This window comes from Pimephales promelas, chromosome 3, assembly GCF_988280905.1.
Source record: "Pimephales promelas chromosome 3, fPimPro1.hap1.1, whole genome shotgun sequence".
Taxonomy (NCBI): Eukaryota; Metazoa; Chordata; class Actinopteri; order Cypriniformes; family Leuciscidae; genus Pimephales; species Pimephales promelas.
In genome coordinates, this window is record NC_142771.1 from 24,315,001 (window position 1) to 24,336,881 (window position 21,881).

General features: G+C 38.3%; 1 protein-coding gene across 9 annotated transcripts in view; it reads left to right on the forward strand.

Annotated features, from left to right (window-relative positions):
* kcnc3a (potassium voltage-gated channel, Shaw-related subfamily, member 3a) overlaps positions 1-21,556 on the forward strand; it is a 73,842-nt gene extending 52,286 nt beyond the window's left edge. For 3 of the 9 annotated variants that reach the window (XM_089128547.1, XM_089128550.1, XM_089128551.1), the window contains exons 5-7: positions 787-807; positions 11,166-13,128; positions 17,160-21,556. In XM_089128547.1, coding sequence (XP_088984673.1) covers positions 787-807; positions 11,166-11,329 — 185 coding nt within the window. In that variant the 3' untranslated portion in view covers positions 11,330-13,128; positions 17,160-21,556. Of the gene's footprint in view, positions 1-786; positions 808-11,165; positions 13,129-14,810; positions 16,354-17,159 lie in introns of those variants that run through there. The other 6 variants (XM_089128548.1, XM_089128552.1, XM_089128549.1 and 3 more) reach the window with 6 other exon arrangements.
* The last annotated feature ends 325 nt before the right edge of the window (positions 21,557-21,881 follow it).

The following is a 21,881-nucleotide window of genomic DNA, read 5'->3' on the forward strand; positions in this document are numbered from 1 at the left end:
ATAAAACATCAAATTAAATATGTCAAATTAAATATAAATGAAGAAATGAGTAGTGCATAAGATGTCTTAACCCAATAAATGCCCATTTTTAAATAATTGCCATTTGTATGTTTTATACTAACCCCGAGATATACATAGAATTCAATATAGTGAATCATATTCCATTTTTGAAAAATAAAAAAAAATTCCCTATTGTACTTTTATTTCTTTCTTTTTAAATATCAGGGGCATTTCTTTAACTTTCAGTGGAATTTTTCCCCTGAGACTTGGTTAATTTCTGATGCTGACTCGTAACAAGCTAGAATCAATATCTCCTGTGTCTCTCTGACTCAAACATATATACATATATACCTCAAAGTCTAAGCGTTACAACATATGAGTGATGTCATTACACCACTAGCTCCCTCATCTCTGTCTTTCTCACTCTCTTAAACTTTTGTCATTCTAATTATTTTTTTCAATCATTAATTATTTCCATTAATTATTTGACCTTTTCTTCCTCCTGTTTGTACATCATTCACACTCTTTTCTCTTGACTGAACTGAGCACCAGACACGAGTCAACGCTGCACTTTTAACCCTCAGGCCAGTATAGTTGAAGACACACTCAAGTTCACACACCCACTGATTTGAAGAAATGAAAATGTGTTAAATATGTTATTACAGGTGGTTATATGTGTGATTTCTGCCTAATTTGAGTGTGTTTGGGGATATTGTATTCTCTGATGTGTGTGTTTTTGAGGTGCGCTTGTCTGACTAGCTGTTGTTGTGTTATCTCCTTCCTCAGGTTGTGTCGTGTCATGCGTTTGTATGTCAGCTCTTGTTGCTACACTGTTACACATGTCTTCCCTTGTTCGTGTGTTGTCGTGTGTGTGTGTGCACTGTAATCCATTCAGTGTTGCTGTGACTTCTTCCTCCTCCTTTTCCTCCCTAGCGGTGACCTTTCACCTTAGTATAGTGCCCCTCAGGTCTTTGTAGGGTTTCAGTGCTCACTACAGTATACTGCCATTCCAAGGCAAAGCGCAGTAACTACACATTGCATTTTGTCCAAAATCGCATTTCTTAAACTTTGATTTCACCCTGAACAAACAGGGTTGGCTTAATGTTCAGATTCAGAAAAAATGGAAACTCAGTGTTGCCATTTCCCCCAGTTCCAGTGTGGGTGTAGTTATTCTGTTTTGCCTTTTTAGGGCTGTATAATTGCCATCCCACATTATATCTACCGGAAAGAAGCCCAAAGAGGAATGCCTTTTTATGCCTTAGGGGTTTTGGTGAACGGTCACTTGGAAGGGTTGTGTTTTATTTGCATTTTCTGTTTTATTTTTTTTAATAAAGCTGGTTTCTTCTCTCTCCTGGAACTGCCCTCCACTCTGGGGTCCACTGACCAGTGTTTCATCACAGCCAGCAGATGAAAAGCCTTCATTATATGGACCAGAAACACTGAACTCCAATATTCTAGTATTTTAAGATTGCAAATGCTGTCTAGGGGCTGTGCTGAAACACTGACGCTGTTAGGATGTGTGCTACAGTCCTGTAGTCTAACTGATCAGGGACGCAATTCTGCCGCACATATACACAAAACATCAGCTGAGGAGAGACAAACCTGTCTGATAGACTTGAAAGAGATACATGGACATTTAAAGAGGGAATTTTATGATGAGCTAAGATGAAAAAAAAACACAACACAAACACTAAAATCTCAGCAAACACATATTACTGATGCCCACAGACACAGGTAAGTTCTCGTAGGGCTGTAATGACATACCTGGGCTGTTGCCATTTTAACTGGACACTGTGTTGCAAGTGCTGTGATGCAATTGTTATGAAAGGAAACACATATATGTTAAGAGCCTAAATTGGGGGGAAATGGCCACATATACAGTAGTAGGCTTTTGTTTTTAATCTGAGACTGTATCATGCTTTCTCCTTTCTCTCTTTCCCCTTCTTTTCTCTCTCACTCTGGCTTGAGTTGTGCCCACATAGTGTGTTTTACTGTGATCACAGTCCCTCTTCAATTACGCTTTCAGTTCTGTTGACGAATACAGAAGAGCACAGGTCAGGAAAGGTCAAAAGTTTCTCTTTTGGATGTTTTCTCACTTTTTCTTTATCGATTCCATAATATTTACGTGTGTGTGTGAGAGAGAGAGATGGGTTGTTTGGAGGCGAATATGTTTATGTTGTATGAAAGTATGAAGGCATTTATTCTTTTGGTTTATATTTGTGCTATTACTTTTCAGTGTGTATTTTACAATAGTTCACCCCAATATGACAATTAATTTACTCATCGTTATTTCAACCCGTTATTTCAATTTCATCTCCTTTTTTGTCCTATACGGAAAAATATGGACTTTATTCATTGGGACACAAAAGGAGATGTTTATCAGAATGTAATATTTAATATAAGCTCATACAATTGGTGAATGGGCTGTCAAGTTTAATTAAAGGACAAAAAGGCAGCATAAGATATGACTACAGGCTGGAATACACTACACAACTTTTAAAATCGGAACATATTTTAAAACACTAGCCATCATTCCCTTGCCAACTTTGTAAATGGGCATCATACAGTAAACGGCAGAGGATAACACACTACAAATCGTTACGAACATGACAAATTCATGCAGAAACACACGCTAGGAGAAGCATGAAAGATGAAAACAATATGTTCTAATACCAGCTCAAAATATCAAGCATGTTTGATGATTCTGTGCCCATCATTCACAACACAATTTTCTGTCAACTCTGTCAAATCTATAGACTGACTCTGACTTTCAGTGTTGACTCATTTAGACTACTAATCGAGGCAAAAGTTGTGTAGTGTATTCCAGTTTTAGTTTCCAAGTATTCTGAAGTCAGACTGTACGAGTAGCTTTATGTCAGGAACAAACTGAAATGTAAGTATTATTTCACTGAAAATCATGCATTGACAGCAGCTGTGGTCTTTCACTTTTATTAAATGGAAAATAACAGTTTCCACAATTTCCTCTTTGAGGACAAATAAATACATCTAGGCTATTTAAGCACAGTCCTTGGAAGAAAAAGTCATATGAGGGTGAGTAAATGATGAAAGAACTTTAATTTGTGGGTGAACTATCCCTTCATATTCCACTCCATCGGTCTCCTCCTAAATCACCACATCATGCGTTCTTCTGTCTTCTCCCCACTCGAACTTCTGCCTGTTTCTGTTTCTACCTTCTCCCCTCTCATTCCTTCCTGCCCACTGTTGCCAAGGAAACAGTGGAAGAGAGCATTCTGGGACTCGGCGAAATATAAAATGAAGGGGTTAAAGATGGTCCAAGCTAAAACATGTGGCCTTCTAAAACCTGGCAAACTGGTTAGAACCTTAACTTTCAGACTCCCACTTACTCCCAAGATACACTTGCCCCCACCCCCACACCCCAACCTTATCAATCATTTATTCAATGTAAAGTGCTCTCTTGATGTGGTTTTATATTTGGAGTACACTGAGAGCTTTGAGTCACATACCCTTGGGCCCTGCCATTGACAGACTCTGGTGGTGCGGCTATATGTGTGAGAGAGAGCTGCAGTCTGGATGCGTGCACACTGACTGAGGGCATTTTGGTCATCTTCCTCTCTGACCATTGTCTTAAAGCATAGAAATAGTACTGCACTGCAGGGCTGCAGTCACACCTCCCCCCCACCTCTCTCTCTCTCTCTCTCCCTCCCATTCCTCTCCCTCTGCAGACTGATTGATTTTCCCCTGTACTCTCATTTAACCTCTCTTCTGAATCTTTGCCGTAACCGAAGAACCTGAGGGTTCTCTCTCTAGGGCTCGATATCTTGATGAGATGGTCCAATTCATTATCAATTTCACCATATCATGTATCACTATGCGTATCAAAAGTGATCCATGTCCTTTCAAATGATTTTTCAAAGTCGCTGCAAAACCCTAACTGCTTTCTCTCTCAGTCTGTCTTTAAATATATGCCAGTAATCAGTTTCCATTCATATATTTGCTGCTGTGTACACTGCAGAAATGAATCGTATTATATTATTAATTCATTAATATGACCACATAATGGCAGTCCAGAATGATTCCCAACAACCAAATTGGCACAATTTCTAACTGCAACTACTTTTTCAAGCTAGTTTGTAGCCAATCAGCAGTTTCCACAGGCGTTACAGCCAACTGTCAAAGTCCCAGGTTGCATCGGTGTGAAAATTTGACTGCAGTGCAGTAAAAATTGAGCGACAAAATATGGCAGAGAGGTTGCTGGCCTGCAGGCCAATAATGCTTCCAGAGGGGTCAGTGCTCTCATTTTGTTCGGGTCACTGCCCCTCGAGGGACCTGTCACAAGAGTTTTTTTATTACAACACATCCCGCATAAAGACTATTAAAAATAGTTAATTTCTTTCATACATTTGTCTGCCTGTCGCTTTAGATACTGGAAGTGTTCGTTTTTGATAGTGAGCCAGACTGCTGGATTCAACTGTCTCTGCAGCATTTCTTATTAATTGTATTAAAAATAATTGATTATTTGAATCATAACAAATTATTCATCAAGTAATGTAAATAAAATGCAAATCCACTGCCTTTTACTTCAGTTTTACTGAAGCCTGAACACGATGGGTTCAAGAAAAAACATTTAAAAAAGAAAAAATTAAAAGCATCCAATGTAGAGAATAAAAAAATGGTGAATTGGGACTGGTTTATGTTCGTTAAGATGTTATCAAAGGTTGGGTAATGAATGCAGTAAAAAAAAATGTTGTCTTTCAAATCAAACTGTTCAAATCAGATGTGTTGTTTATGGCTGTGCGTGATTCTTCCACCATTACTGATGGTGTACTGCATTTATGACACTATCATACTTTATCTGGATGTGCTGTGAATATTATTTCAGCGTTTGTTGTTTCGCAGTGTTCCCTGCTGTCTTGTTACTATGTTTCTAAAAAAAAAAATTTAATATTTTATTATTTATATTGATATAATTTCACATACTGTTCTGAAGTGACATGTCAAACACTGTTACTGGGAACTTCTCTATGTGCTCTATGTGAAACGTTTATTATTGATCGTGTTAAATGTTAAAATTTTATAGTTCTGTCCAACCTTGTACTGCATATGCAGTAAATGAATGTAAACTATTCCCACTCTCACTGCAGTCATAGCATACATCACATATTCCTCTTTTAAATATTCTTTTGTAATGATCAGTGTTTGTGTCTTTGTTGTGTAATGATTGTGTACTGTCACTTCGTGTTGTGCTGTGTACTGTTGTGTCATGTTGAGCTGTGTCTACATGTTTTTCGTGTCTAAAATCATACATGCAGATGCCATGTGACATGTATGTGACTATCAGTGTTTGTGTTTAAAGGAAGAACAAAAATATCCACTGGTGGATATTGCAAATATTAACCTGGATAGAATGACACTGATGAAATACAATATACTGTCTATGAACTCAAACACACTGCAGCAGCAGCATAATAGACTATAATGGTGCATCCACGTTATAACCATAAATATGAATTTCCTACTAGTAAAAAAACAATTAGAAAGCTCCAACTTTCCTCACTTGACCATTGTGATGTCATATAGCTAAAATGATGATGCACTTGCTTTAGTGTTCTAGTCATTGCAACTGACCAGACTTTGACCAAAGTGTTCAACACAGTATATTAAACTTGCTGTACAATATCTAAACATTCCTGCGGTTAATATTTGTGCTGCATACTAACACTCGCCTTCCATCCCACCCCCAGGCCACTTGTACAGTCCTCGTAGTGTCACTAAAGTTTGACATGAGGTACGTGCACACAGCAGAGAGGGACTTTCTTCCATGTCAGATCAAGGGCTTGCCCATACAAATGCAGTCGTATCATCTCTATGGGCTTATTAGCATGATTGTTAGCCACCATCCACTATGCTAAGCTGAGAAGCTATCATGTCAACGACTCTGCGTTTCATGCCTTCTGAGAACTTGATTCTCATTCTTTGACAAGTTTGACAAAGCCTTGCATACTGCACTCAAAGTAACAGTCAAATTGAATTATTAAGCCAGATGATTATCACAAATGCTAAAGATATGCAGAAGCACAGAGTCTGTCGAGTTTGGATTACACAAGTCCACAACACTGTTGTAATTCTTCATTCATCCCCTCTCACCAAAGCCCTTCTGTGTTGCATGCGTAAGGCTGAGTGTGAGTTGTGTTACTGTGGGTATGTTATGAGATGAATCAACAGGTCAATGATTATGCTGGAATCATTGTACTGTAAGTAAATACAGAAAATTTACAGAAAAAAAATTTTTACAGAAAAAAAATAAATAAAACTTATTATTATTAGACTTGCACTTCCATGACCCTAACAGTTCAATTCATAAATATATCTTAAATATTTTTTTTGTTATAATAGTGGTTAATGTAAGTTTTTTTTTCTTCTCCTCTCCTCTCTTCTTCTTATCTGTTTCAATAATCTTATCTGTTTTTTTTTTATCTTCTTTTTGTTCAGTTCAGTTCAGTTTAGTTTAGTTTAGTTTAGTTTTGCTTTGCTTTGCTTTCATTCTGGGTATCTAGATCTGTTGTTGTAGAAATCTTTGAACTGGAATCCAAAAGTGCCGTTGTGTCCAAACACAATATAATGTAGGCTAAAGCATCTATGTAAGGAATGGACAACTAATATTTTATTAACACTAATATTAATTTCAAAAAATGAATTGTCACATTTACATTGCAGTTCAGAGAAAGAGAGGGGAAAACATTGCAAAATATTACTGTTGGACACATACTGCATAGCCATATTGCTCCTAATCAATCCCATTCAGAGAAAGCAAATGCTTATAGAGAGGACAAGACAAGTCCAGTGATAGGAATAAAATGTGTGTTCTTATCTGTACACTGTTACACACATACACATTATTTATTTTTCTCCATGTGAATGAACTAATGAACACTTCTGACTCTGTTGCATAAAAGAACCAAATAGTTAATTATGTGTAATCCCTCAAGTCATCTGTGGCAAACAGTCCCTTACTGGCTTGCACCAGTGGTCTGGTGTGAGGAACATGATGACCCAGATCTGTCTGCCATTGCCTTCCTTTGCAGTTCCTATAGGCAATGGTTTGGTGTAGATTTTGAATGACAAGTGGCTGTGCAGCACCCAGAGTGTCCCAGCAGCCCTCTGAGTCAGACTCACACACACATACACACACAAACACACTTCCTAAAAGAACTACATCACACAAGGGACTGGAGATAGGATTGCCGACTATATGACAGTAGGACCTTCTTAACACCCCGTGTTTTTCCTTCCTTGTGAGCTTTTGTCTCTTGTTTTGTTCTGTTAAGACTTCTAACTCACTGTGTTTGTGTCCGTGTGGGAAGTTCTCCTGTGTCAGGAGGGTGTTGTCTACTATGTAATGGGCCAGCTCTTCCTTCCATATCAATTTGTGATGGCTTTTGCTGAAAAACAGCAATATGTGAGTCCAGATTGAGTCCCTTACACAATCAGACAGTTTTGAAAAAAAGTTTTTAGTTTGCCCCAAAATGAGAAATTCTGTCATTTACTTGTTGCCATTCCAGACCTGAATAATAATAATAATAGTATTTTTTTATAATGTGCTTATCCAAAGCGCTACAAACGCATAGAAACAAACAAATGCATAGAAACAAACAATAAGTTATCACTGGATTGAAAAACTAATCAAAATAATTATTTTCTTTCTTCTGTGGAAAGTAAAAGAAGATTAAGGGTGCGTTCACACTTGGCATGTTTGGTTCGATTAAAACAAACCCTGGTACGATTGCTCTGTTAGTGCGGTTCAGTTGAATATGTGTGAACGCTACCATGCGAACCCTGCCCAGATAGCAAACTGACATTGAATCAACGTGGAAACGACGTCTCTCATGACATTGAAACAACGTTGATTTTGCTCATCGAATTAACGTTGAACCAACGTCAGACGCGGCATTCTTCAAAGCTAAATGAAAATCGAAAATTGGTTTGCTTTCGTAACGTTGAAACAATGCGTTGATTTCAAGTTGATCTTCCGTTAGTTTTGAAAGAATGACGCATCTGACGTTGGTTCAACGTTAATTCGATGAGCAAAACAATGTCAGATCAACGTTGTTTCGATGTCATATTTCCACGTTGATTCAATGTCAGTTTGCTATCTGGGTGGTGCGCACCAAACAAGCGATTCGAATTAAACATAAACACTAGATGGACCAAAGACATGTAAACAAACCAAAAGCAGGTCATGATGTCACAAGAGGTGACTGTGAAAAGGACAAAATGCTGGACCATGCTGGGGAGGGGGACTGGACCAAATGGACCAAGCAAACCGAACTACGAGTGTGAACACAACCTGTGTTTTGAAGTTATATTTTTTGCCCATACAATGAAAGTCAATGGGGTCAAAAAAATGTAAAAGAGCTGATTTTCGAACTCTTTTCGAACGACAATCCTGGCAGTTTAAAGAGCTGATTCAAGTGATCCTGATGCATCATCCACTATCTAGTACTCGGTTTTGACCTGCAAGATTGTGTGGTCACTTTAGATAAGGGTCCAATGGTCCAAGGGTTCACTATTAACTACAACTTTTGCCTCCATGAACTCCTAATTACTGTGTATTAATAGTCAGTAAAATAGTTGTTAAATTTAGGTATTTGAAAGATTAAGGGATGTAGAATATGGTGATGTAGAACAAGTCATTAGATTGGCCTTTATAAATACTAATAAACAGCCAATATTCTAGTAATATGCATGTTAATTTAATTAAATAAATAGTTAATAGTGCGCATTGGACCCTAAACTAAAGTGTTACCAATTGTGTCATAAAAATTACATTTAACACAAATTTTTGTAGGCATGTTTGCACTGTCAAAACAGTAACAAAGATGAAACTTTATGATGTTATGAAGGAGAATAGAATGATTGGAGATGTAGTTTTCACCATCCAGAGATGTATAAATAGAACACTGTAAAAAATAATCCAGTAAAAAAACGGTAAACTACTGGCAGCTGTGGTTGCCAGCATCATACCGTAACTATACGGTGTGTTACTGTTTTTGTGTTCGAGCATAGAGCTGTTAAATTAAAGTTTTGTACTGTAGATGAATATACGGTATTTAGCTGTTAATTAAAAAAACAGTAACACACACTATTTTTACGGTATAATGCTGGCAACCACAGCTGCCAGTAGTTTACAGTTTTTTTACAGGATTATTTTTTACAGTGAAGCTAATAGATCAGTTTTTGTATTACCTGTACATTTGATCACACTATTTTATGTCATCGTAATGAATTAGAACATGACATGTAATGCTATATTAGACTGTTACTGAGATGTGACTAATTGTTAAATGATTTGGTGGGTTAATGCTGCACAGTTTTACACGTTTAAAACAATCATACTAAAAATACATTTGAACAAACCCACAGTATTTGCAAGTAATTGATAAATATTTTTAGTGAAGCGCATGTATTTTATTTCATTGCCATTGACTTGGTCATCAGACTTGATAAAAAGCATTACTGAAGTACAAACAAAGTGCAATATAAAGGTATACTATATAACGGATAACGGATTTTCTGTACTCGCCAATCAATAATCGTGAACCATGATGACTGAACGACACAATTCAGTGGCGTGGGAGATATTGTATCATAAATATGTATACATGGATAGATCCCTCAATAGCGTATGTATCATTGATATTTATATATATATATATATATATATATATATATACACTAGATGTCGCCTTGGCTACAGCAGTTAATTGGAACGAATGCGTCAATAGAGCCGCCATCCTGGTACAGGGGAGTCCCTTCTCTTTAATGCAGAAGCGTCAATGTAGGCAAAGGTCAAACGGAAATAAATTCACCAAAAATCGTCATGAATGCGATTTTCTATTATTTATTTATTTATTTATTATATTTTTATTATTATTTATTATTATGTTTTTCAAAAGCATTCTTCCTAGTTTAGATTTTTTTCGTGTGAATATCCATACGCAGCACAAAAGTCTGAAAATCCATGAATTCAAAGTACAGGTGGCGTTACCTAGCTACTTCCTATGACAAGACCCCTGTTCCAAGATGGCGGCGGTTTTGACGCATGCTTAGAGCCCCAATGCGACATCTAGTGTATATATCTATGCGTACTATAAGGTACGGCCCATTAAAATGGCCGCTAATGAGGAATCTATGAATTATGCAAGCAGTAACCGAAGATAGGGCGGACATTACATCATTGATAAGCGACAATGGCAACAAAGCCATTATTTAAAACTGGAAGTCAGTGATTATAGCCTACAAAGATTACGGAGACGTAAAAAGAGAATATATAACCAAATTAAAACAACACTGGACTTAAGAAAAGAATGAAATCCAAACCCTTTAGGAAAGTTTGGCAAGACTGAAAAAAATGTTCAAAGCCAGAAATGGATGTGGAAGGAAAGCTTTCAGGCACTTTTGGGTCACGTGAAGCTGTTTTAAGTGACTCTTAATCTACAGAAATACACTTATGTGTAGAGGGAAGACGAATTTGCTGCTAATAATGGAACAAGATTTAGTCTGAAAGGCACAAGCTTCACCTGGCCCACAGTGCTGAGTGAGTCTGCTTTGACTAGACGGAGCTCCTCTGCTACTCCTCTGTTGGACTCCAGTGCTAGTAACAGACCGCAGAGTGTTCCGTCTGAGACTGGGTCAAACACCTGGATGCTACACTCATTACCTCACTATTGGTCTGAGTCAGCCATCAGGTGCTTCATCCACCTGCTCTTTTACACATCTGCTCTTATCTCTCCCTGAAAATTGTATGTGGCTGCGACTAAAGGGAGTTTTTTTATTACTGCTGTGCCATAACAACAACAACAACAAAAGAATTTGACTTGATGACATTTCATAACTCTCATTTTCCTGTTTTGTCCTTGTCTCTGTCTCTGTCTGTCCCTGTCTGTCTTTCTGTCTGTCTGCTTCTGTCATTTACATCCATCTCCTTTTGTCATTCTTTGCCTTCCATTTTTTTCTCCTTCTCTTCCTTTCCCCTGATTTTTGAACTTTATAAAATAAATAAAAATCCCGTCATTCGCCATGAATGAATCCAACTATGTTTTGCTTCCATAATGATTCCATTCATTCATCTTTCTCTGATGTATGTAATCTACCCATTAACCGTTCATCCCCTCTGGATTTTGTAGCTGCTGGCTACGAGAAGTCCCGCAGCCTGAATAATATTTCGGGGATGACAGGGGCCCCCCTGCGCCTAACGCCCATCACCCCCATCAACAACTCACCCTACGAACCCTACGAGTCCCCCGGCCCTCTGCGGCGCTGCCGATCCCCCATACCCTCCATCCTGTAGCACATCTTAGGGAAAGGCAACGAAATAAACAAAAAAGACCCTCGCGCACCGTCATACCGCAGTAGTATTAATAATCATGAGAACGACGCTAAGTACTCACACCTCCGCTCCTCCATTGACTGGACAGGGTGGGGGTACACACCACTCTTTTTAATATGTCGTGCCTCAAAGGGAATGGGATACATTTATTTAGGGATTTAGAGCTTTAAGTACTAAAACAACTTCATCACGTATACTTCAGGCAATATTTCAGACAGGCAACTAAAAACAATTATATGCTGTAACGTTCAGCGGATTATGCCTTATTATTGAAGATGAAAAATAAATAAAAAGAAGCACTGAATATTAATATAATTAGGATAAAACTCCTCACTGGTCCATAGGCAGCGAGGAGTACCCTGTAGGAAATCTTTCCCTGTAGTTGAATGACTGTAGTTCTAGGCTTTCCCCACTCGTACCTGCCTGATTGCTGGTTGTATAAAAAAAAACGAGACTGTGATCCAGCTGGCTTATTCATTGAGTGCTAGTCGTCGCTGAGATCAGCTTTGATACACCATTATAGGCCTTGAAAAATTCACTTCATATCAAAGCTTGGAATGATAAAGGTCATAGGTCACAGACAACATGCAAGTAGTTCAAGTGCATGCAAGAAAAGATGTCCATTAGGCAAGTAGAATATATCTAAACTCCCGATTCCCTTTAACTGCTATGAAGATTTGAAAACGACTGATTTGAACTCACGAGTAAGCTCTGCAGAAGAGAATTAACGGATCGGATCGTTTTGGCTGATTTGATTGTGATGAAGGAGTTTTTGGTGATTTAGGCCATGAGTATTATGATTATAACACAATTATTCACATACAGAGTATTTCCTACAGCAACATTTGTTGTCACTCAATATTTGAAAATATAATTCACATCATTATTAATATTAGGACAAAGAAAAATGCTTAAACCATTCTTGTGCGATATCAACTATTATGATGAGCGCTGACCCTGAGGAGCTGACGATGAACCCTTCAAACTTTACTATGTACAACCATTAACTTTAACAGAGAGACCGAGAACTGATCATTACAACAACAACAAAAAAAAAAGAGGCTATTTTTGTACTAAGCACTTGGACATTGCGATTCGAATTGGGGATTGGAGTTGCGCGGGCGGCTTTGAGTTGACATTTTGGGAGGACAGGATATCGTGCTGTTGCATGGAGATCTACAATTAATGTGTTGGTTTTTGTATTTTGACTCTATACATATTCAACACCAAGTACCACGAATCGAAAACAGCAGTGGTCTGGACACATGGCAAAAAAAATAAATAAATAAGAAGTAGCCATCCTATTAAGGGCCTGCAACCTTCTGCACTTCTTCGGGACCCTGTCCAATTTGTATACTTGTGCATGAAGGAACTTCCTTTAAAATATATCCTTTCCTATGATACTTCCTCATAAATATGAAGACATATCAAGCTGAACTGCACTCCTCACTGCATATTCACAATCCCTGGGGCTGTGGCGAACCTCAAAGTTTCCCTACTAAGGGCAAGAATTCGCTGGACCTTTTCATCCTCAGCATCACCATCATTCGCATCACCCTCCCTCATTATAAATCATTTTCTGATTACTGTTATTCCTATTATTTGAATGCAGTATTTGAATCAGTTCAGTTTGTTTTCTCTATGGTCCTCTTCTTTTCTTTCTCTGTTTATATATATTTTTTGCCTGCTCTGTCTCTTGGATGCTGACCTTCGTTCCAATATAAAGGAGGGAACATTGAATGGATGCTGGATTGACAGCGGTCAGTAAGAGAAGAAAAAGAAAAGATGACAAAATGAACTCTGTAATGCAGATATATGAGCCATATGTTCCACTGTGTGGGGATTTGTGTGGATCTGCTGCATCTTTGAGTGCACAGACGCAAAACACACCTCTGGTGAAGATATCTCTGCAATGGCAGCCCACAAAGCTTCTTCTTGTCTTTCTCTCCATGTGAAACAACAGGAAACCTGGGATATAAGTGACACGTTTTTAGCAGAAAGCAAAGTAGCATTATTTACTTATTTTAGATGATTTTATTGCCTTGCAACATTTTTGATTGTTTTACAGTTCATATGCAATCCTTCTCAATTAATCAGTATAGTTTTTCTTTTGTTTTCATGTGTTTTTGCTACTGTCACATTACCTGTTACACTCCTTTTCCCCTCCTCTCTTCTTTTTTGGTTAAAGGCGTTCACTTCTATAGTGAAGAAAATCATGGAGGTTGTTGATTACATGGAGCGTCTGCATGGCAGCAGCAAACTAATGTGTGGCTCTGTGCTTGAATGAGTAAAACACCAATCATTAGTCGTCTGCATGTGCGCTGCTGCACTGCTTCATGTACATGCTTCATATACATTGAAGGTCTCAGGACAGTGAGTGAGGGCCATCTGCTGGATGGATGTGACACCACATGTGTGCTTGTGTAACTGGAGTGTTCAGTTAGACATTTAACGTGTAGATGTCAAGGGTTTTCTTTATTATTGAACCAACAGGTCATCCAGCCGTACAACGGCCAAATGCAGTAACTACACCACACAGTTTTCATAGTGGAGCCAAACCATTATAATCCAAGAGATCTGATTTTGCTTATAACTCAATTTTGAAAATATGCATTAACTGCATTTTGTCTTTGCACAGCAGGATTGTTTGAGGCAGGTTGTCTAACATAGATTTTTTTTTTTTTATTCTTTTAAAAGGTGTCTATTAAAAAATGTATGTTACAAGGTGCCTTGTAAAACAAGCAAGTGTGCATTATGTATTACCTTAAATTTAGACAAAAGACCTGGTATATTTAGAAGGAGAGAAAGAGGGACACTAAATCCCTGTATGATTCAGGTCCAGCCAAAACACTGTTTTATTTATCATCTCTTATGTCTCTTCCATGTCCCTCTCCTCTTCATCTCTCTTTTTTTGCCTTTGTGTTTTAATGCTTTTTATGAGGTTGTATAGTTCAGGTCTTAATGAAATGTACAGTTTTGAAGTTTGACTTTGTAATTTCCACATGCATGGATTTCTATTGCGAGCAATAAGGAAATTATAAGTCTATATATCTGTTTTGATAAGAAAATGTATTTTAACAATGAGGTTTATGTATATGTTTGTGTGTACATATGGATGTGTATATTCATATTCATGTGCACATGCATATTAATGATCTGCATGAAACAAATGTACAAACTATTTTTTTTTTCATTGCTGTTTTGTTACCAATCTGTCATTTTTGACTTGATTGCTGTGGGTGGGGGGTGGTGGGGGGCGTGGCTTAGTTTTGCATGCCAAGATGCTATTGGGTGGCAGAGACCATTACAACTGTTGTATTGAATATGGGGTTTTGAATGTGCTTTAACTATGTACGTTTGATTTAATTTTATTTTCTGTGTTAGACATCAAAAGCATTGCAGATGGTCATTTTATGATTTATTCTTTTTCATCTTTTCACAGAGAACTATTCTGAAAGCCCTGTGCTTATCAGATATATGCAAAAAGAAGCAGTAACTGTGAACTAAGACTAGAACAGAAAATCCACTTCTTCCTTTATAAAAACATTCCCATACGAACATCTGAGCCCCTGAACCAGTATCAGCTCCTGTGCAACTCCATTTTAGTTTGTATTCTCATCTCATGACATCATCAATCTTGTTTAATCGTCTTAGTTTTGCATTTTTAATGAGGAAATCGGTTGTTCTGTTTCCACTTGCTGTTGTGTTAACCTCAGCTCTAGCCCCCTCTGCTGGTTTTTCGAGGGATGAACTGACGTACGTAGCATTCGGTGTTGTAGCTCATTAGCACTCTTTGGTCACTTTAGAGGCTAAGAACACTGATTTTTAGCCCTTAATGTTTACCTGTTAAATATACGATTAAAGAAAGAGACATTAGACATTTTTAGCAGACACTGACCTGAAGGATTTCCCGTTCTCTCTTGTTTGTTGACAACTAAAGTCACTAGACAATAACGCTGATCAGAGCAGAGAAGATGCTAATAGTCTGCTCACAACAGCAATGCATGTTTCCACATATACAAGATAGCTAGCACTTAGCATCCTAGTGCATTTTGTGGTTTTGCTGTGTGTTGTCTATCTAAAGGCATAAGCAGGGTGTGCAGTGTGGATGGAAGAGCTCCACTCATATCCCTTTATCTCAATCCTGAAGTTATGATGTGGAAGAGACAGGCCTGCCACAAGTTAGCTTAGTTAGCAAATGCAGAGGCTGCATGCAATCACGGAGGGCAATGTAAATAATTCTCTTGTACAGAGACTGCATGTGGAGTTTGAGAGAGCACAGAAACTATTGTTTGACTATTGTTGAATGTGGCATTTGAAACGGGGAGAGCAGGTTGAGTTCAAATGATTTAGCGATATTACCCAGTATCCTCTCTGTCTCTGTCAGACTTACGCTCCCCTGTCACTACTCAGGTAAATCTCTTTTTGTTTGTCTATACCAGTGCTTCCAAAATGATGTCATTCAAAACAGAGAGAGATGGATAAGTTACGAACACCACGTGTACACATGCATCTGTGTAAATATGAAATCATTTTTGACCCCAACACTCATTGCAAGTCTTCCTTTTCCACAGTGTCCTTATCTTCGTTTATTTTGCCATTTCATCGTTCGCTTTCATTTATTCCCAACTACGAACTCTTACTGCTTCCAAATAACAACCAAAAAAGTCCAGATGACATTATGAGAAACTGAGGAAAAATAATCAGTGATTTGTTTAAAAAAAAAAAATAACAAAAAGAACTTTTCAAACACGGTCTGCCATAAGTGGATTACAAAAAAAAAAAAAAAAACTATGTGGAATCAGGACACAACCAAAATCAGGACATGAAAGCATGAGGGTCAGATGGACAGATTGTGTGTTTGGGGAACAGAGTATTGGGAGGATTGTCAACAAATGAAGAAAGGCATCGTGAAATGGAGGACAGTTTGAGGAAGAAAGAAAAAAAGTCAAAGAGAGGAGGAAGGGAGCTGAACGCTTCTCAGTGTAAGAATGTGCATATGGTGTTCTGTGTGTCACACTGTGCTCTCATGTACGTGCCTGACTGTGTGCTTAGTGTTTTATTTTTATTGTGTGACACTTTATTTTCCCGCTCTTCTAATGTTTGGCGCTGTGTTTATATGGTGCACTCGCTCTCTATTCCCTATGCCAGATTCACTTTTTGGTAATATCAAAATAAAGGGCACTTCATGGGGAATAGGGAGTCACAATTTGGGACGCACCCTTTGTGTGAAGGAGTTCACTGATCTACAATGAGCTTTTGCTTTGTTCTGGTCCATCCTAGAGGGCTGACAAAATCGATGATTATTAATTGATTCTGTTGATTTGATACACCTAGATTAAAACCACGCTTTTGTGGCCCTCAACGACTGGAAATTTTATTCAGCTTTATGTGTGTTTGTTTTTGTGAGTGTTATTCCAAGAGTCTTGGTTTTGTTTTTTTTTGTTGTTTTGTTTTTTGTTTTTGAGCGCATGTTACATGGGCTTTGCTATGAGTACACTTGGGTTTTTTGTTTAGTTAAATTTTTTTTAAATTGGTATTTAGGAGACTTTATGTAAATATGTTCTATGGACATCACTCCAAAACAAAGAAAAAGACAATTATGTGTTTGGCTTCTTTAGCTTTGGCTCTCACAGTTGCACAGTCTGAAACGACTATCATCTGCGATAGCCTCTAGCGGTGTGTAGCTTTTAGTGCGTTTGTATTGAGCCGATGCAACGTGTGACGTGATACTGATTTTCTTGTCCTCCGTTTTCCTATACCCCTCTTTTTCTGTCTTTCTTCCCTACAGTGCTGAGCTTCTGAACTGCCCCTTTTCCGATCTCCCCAACTGCAAAACCTGTCCAGAGGCAACCCCCAGGGTCACTGCAGGAAATAGAGACGGCGAAAGAGAGAAAACGAGAGATGAAAGGAGTGCTGCGCTAATCCCACTTGAAGAAAACATTGTAATGCTCATCTCTCCATTCCTAATTTTAAGCCCCAACATAGGTGCAATAAACATAAGATGTCACGTCCTGGGAGGATGTTGAACACATTTTCGTCCTACAAGGATCAAAAGGGTGGGAGTCCGCATACAAACTGTAGTATGTCCCGGCAAGACCCTTCCCGGTGGAAATGGATGCAATTTTAAAGTAACGAGAACTATTTTTGTGGGGCGTTCCACCCAGTTAAATGCACCTGAAAGTGGACAACAAAACCCTCAATCCAGTCTCAGATACAAATAATGTGTGGAAAAATACCCATCATGCTATTCAACGCTATGCAATTCAACCACACATTCACAGGCAAGTTCAACAAGCACTTCGAACGAACAGTTTTATCAGCCAAACTTTTTCCACTCCTTTAACTTTTGGGAGATCTTGCACGTGCTTTAAATGAAAATAGACAGCGGTGTCATCGGCCTGCCACATTCCTATATCGTGCGAACAGTTTCCCATTCATCTAATTGGAAAATTTTGTTCAGAGTGTCCTTCTCAGGGCCCACGGAAAGGTGACTTTGTCCACAATGAAGAAAAGAGCGTCAGCCTCTCTCTTTTCTCTCTCTCTTAGTTCAGCTCTCTGCATCTCAGCATTTCTGTTCCACTGTAGATGATCTGCATGGCATGAATGAGAAAAAAAAAAACATCAAAAAACAAAACAAAACAGAGAGGAAGATGGTAGAGATCGTGCTGAGAGGTGCAAGAGGAAACCGAAGACAGGGCCGCTCTGTTTGCACAGTACAATATGGGTGACTCTGGACAAGTGGATGGGGTCACGGATGAAAACGCAGGTCCTTAACCTTCAAGTGGAGAACACAAAATACAACATAAGTGCATGACACCTAATGAAGGACAAAGGGGGTTTTAAGAGGACTGGATGAACTATGACAAAAGCTGAAAAAAAAGAGAAAATTAAAAATGCATTTTTCTCACTTTGTTTACCAGCATGACTAAACTGCATGACTTCTGCAAGCCCTGAACCCCAAATTAGAGGGCTTGGAATCACTAAACACCGAAATCAAATGGAAACAATAAAAGTTTATGCTAAATGCTACTAAATTTAGAGAAAAAAAAGAATATATTTAAAAAAAAAGAGAGGCTCTATTTTTTTTTTTAATAAAAAAGAGTAATGTAAAAATATATAGGATTGCAAGATTCACACAGTTTTGTTGGATAAAAGAAAAACAAACCCCACTGAGTCTAGCTGAATGATGAGACAAACTCCTTCAACTACTACTGCTCCCTCCATGGCTTCAAGTGACATTTCTTTCCTTCTCTTTCTCCACCGTTTTACCCTTTACTTGAACTCTCCTGGCTCTCTGCTCTGCCCTTCACGGTCTCCCTCAGTCATGGCAGCCTCCAGCAGTGGCACGAAAGCTCCTCTGGAGACCTCCGACACCTACAGGGCTCTTTTCCTTTGACGGTTATGGGTCTGAAGAGCACGGTGGAAGGGGATTTTAAGGCTGTGGGTGAAGTTTTCTTTTTATGTTGAGTCCTGATGGAAAGTTTTGAGTTGTTTTGCCATGTTTGTTCTTTTTATTTCATCCACACGCTGTGGGTAAAATCAAAGCTTTATCCATCGAAAGTGAGCCATTAGCATTGTGAACATTAGCATTATGTGCTGTGTCTTGAGACCCTGAGCACTTACATCGCAAAGCACTATTGTCCAATCACCAAGCCATAACGTGAGAGTAGCGCCACTGTCCGAGCGAAGGTGCTCAGCAGGAGAACATGCTATCTTGGTTTTGTTTAAGATGTTGACATTAGCATTCATTCGATTCCATCATTTATTCTCTGAATTATTTTGGGTGGTACAGAGCTTTGCAAGGTTTTGACAAGATTTTTTTTTTTTCTGGATTACTAGATTTTATTACAAAGTTTCAAAAACTGATTACAAATGCTGAGCACCCACTAAAACCAGCCATGCAACACCAAAATGGACTTCCTTATTAACTTTGCGGCATATTTCTGATATTAGTATTATCCTGCGTGAGAGAAGGTCATGATTCCACCAGTATGTTTGACTGTTTGTTCAGACCTTTTCTTGTCTTTGTTTCACCAACAAGATCTGAACCACCTTTTTTCAAAAGTGGAAGTTCTTGTTGAAGTCTGGTTATAGGTGTTGTTTTATGTCACTTAAAGCATCGTTTGTTGTCTTAAAATCCCATGACTGTGTTCTTTCAGCATTCATCGTTCAGAATCTGATGTAAGCTTAGTTTAGTAACTACCTATGCAACACCTAAGCAAGACCTTAGCAGCTCACAAACACACACACACACACACATACAGTATGCCATGTGCTCAGGCCAGCTGGCTGGTGTCTGTTTACCGGTGCTGTGTGTCCAGGGAGGGAAAACGACACAGATGCAGCTCCATCACCACAAGAGCCAGTGTTATCTGCTGAGCGTGTAGTGTTACTTCAAACGTTAGCAGCTGGCCCAAGTAGCTTGAAGGTGCGACAGATGTGTGCAGCTGTAGTAGCCATGTCGCTTTCTTTAGTGGTGCACTGAATTCCCTTTCCTTCTCTGTCAATATGTAAGGTCTGTGTAACGTCTTCAACAACGTCTCTCCTGCATGCTTCAGGGTACAGGAAGACACTCGTGCACTTTTCGAGTTCGCATACACATTTATATGTAATCATATACTCATCTCAGAGGGTATGTAGGATATATATGTAACCAGAACTTATTTTATATATGGTACTCAGTTCTAAATTGCATCTCACAGGCATTTGCTGACTGGTTAAGTTAATGTGTACCTCTCTGGTCCTTCATGAAGTCATATGGGATGGTGTTTTGGAGCAATAATGATGGAGGTCCACCTTTTTCTCATTGTCGTCATTAGGAATTGGGGGGACATGTTCATCTCATCCCTAATAGGAAACCCAGTGTGCCTGAAACTGTTCCCTGAATGTGTAGATAAACAGCCACATCAATTGAAGACGCTCTCTCTCTCTCTCTCTGCGAAAGCTGAATTCCCGTGAGGGTTTGTCTTAGCGTGAATGAGATCACACAACCCCTCCAGATGGCTGACAGCTCACATACCTTTACTTGAAACCCAAATACAAAACATATCAGAGAGGAGCAGAACAAAGCCAGAATCAGTCTCCACGCTTTCTCAACTTCCTGTTTGCATCCCCTCCCACTCTCTCATCTGTTCCCTCTCCTTCTCAATTTTTGAGGAAGAAGCTTTTTTGCATCCCTTGTTCTTGTGTTTTTCTATCATATTGTTTGAAGTTGAATTATAATGCATGCATGGAATACAATGAGGACATAACTTGTGAATAATTTGTGAATGGCCAGAATGAGGCAACCATCTCTTTCACCTGGGCTCTCTACTCTGCGACTGCTCTCTCAGAGACACTTAGAGAGGAAGTAAGAACATATTGTTTCTAGGTTTCCTCACCCTTCCCCGTTTTCTTCAAAATGCAGCCGTAGCAAATGTAAGTTCTGGCTATGTATGCTAAGACTATATTAATATATTTCTATATCGTTTTCAAGATGATATTTGTATCTCATCAGAGCTTCCACAGACTCAGAGCGGAACAGATGCAGCAGTTGTGAGGGCGGATATCAACACAACAAAGTTTTCACTGCATGTGATTAGTTATAGTTTGGCCCAATATGCACTACCTGTTTTTTGTATTTTGTCATTTTATACTTTAATTCCTTTATGTAGCTTGTTTAAAGGGGGGAAATTCATTGCACTAACACAGCTAATGGAGCTGCTGTGTCTACTGGTGAGCGCAACCCTAACCATACACCCCTGGTTAAGAAGAGAGACAGAGAGTTAGAAAGAGAGGCCAGTGAGAAAGAGAAGGTCCCTAAAAGAAATGGATGAGTTCTATGCTATTAAGATTGATGCTGGATACAATTTTATTGTCATACAAAAAAGGGAAAAAAAATATCAAGAACTGTATAAAATATATTTCAATGGAATGTTTATTATTTACCTTTTATATTTTTGAAATGTATAAAGAAAAAAATTAATAAACTGTAATAATTTAACAGAGTTTGTGAAAACTGAGACTTAAAAATCGTTATATTACTAAAAGTATGAAAGTTTGAACGTGAATGCTAACCTACCTGATCAAATCTTCTCCATTAGATAGGGAAAAAAAAAACAATTAGGAAAAAAGAAATCCAATTTAAAAAGAAAAAGTTATCAAAAAGTCAATAAAAACGTTAAAAGCTCATGCCAAAATTTTCAACATGTGTCCTGTGTGATTCTTCAAATGTTGTGATTTCTTCATGTTACCCTGGGATCCAAGAACACATTTTCCGAATAAGTGGTGTGTTTACCTATTTTTATTCTGTTTTTATTTATTTCTAATTATTTTTAGAATAAATTAATTTCCTTCACATGCTTATAATGATGTATAAATAATAATTCTCTTACATGTGGCTTTGGGGCAAGGGCATGGACATTCTTAATCTGCATTATTGAGAAAGTTTAAACAATTAAATTTCAAACATAATATAATTTTTGTGCACCATATTTATAGTACATACTTATTTTGTGTAATTACAGAGTAT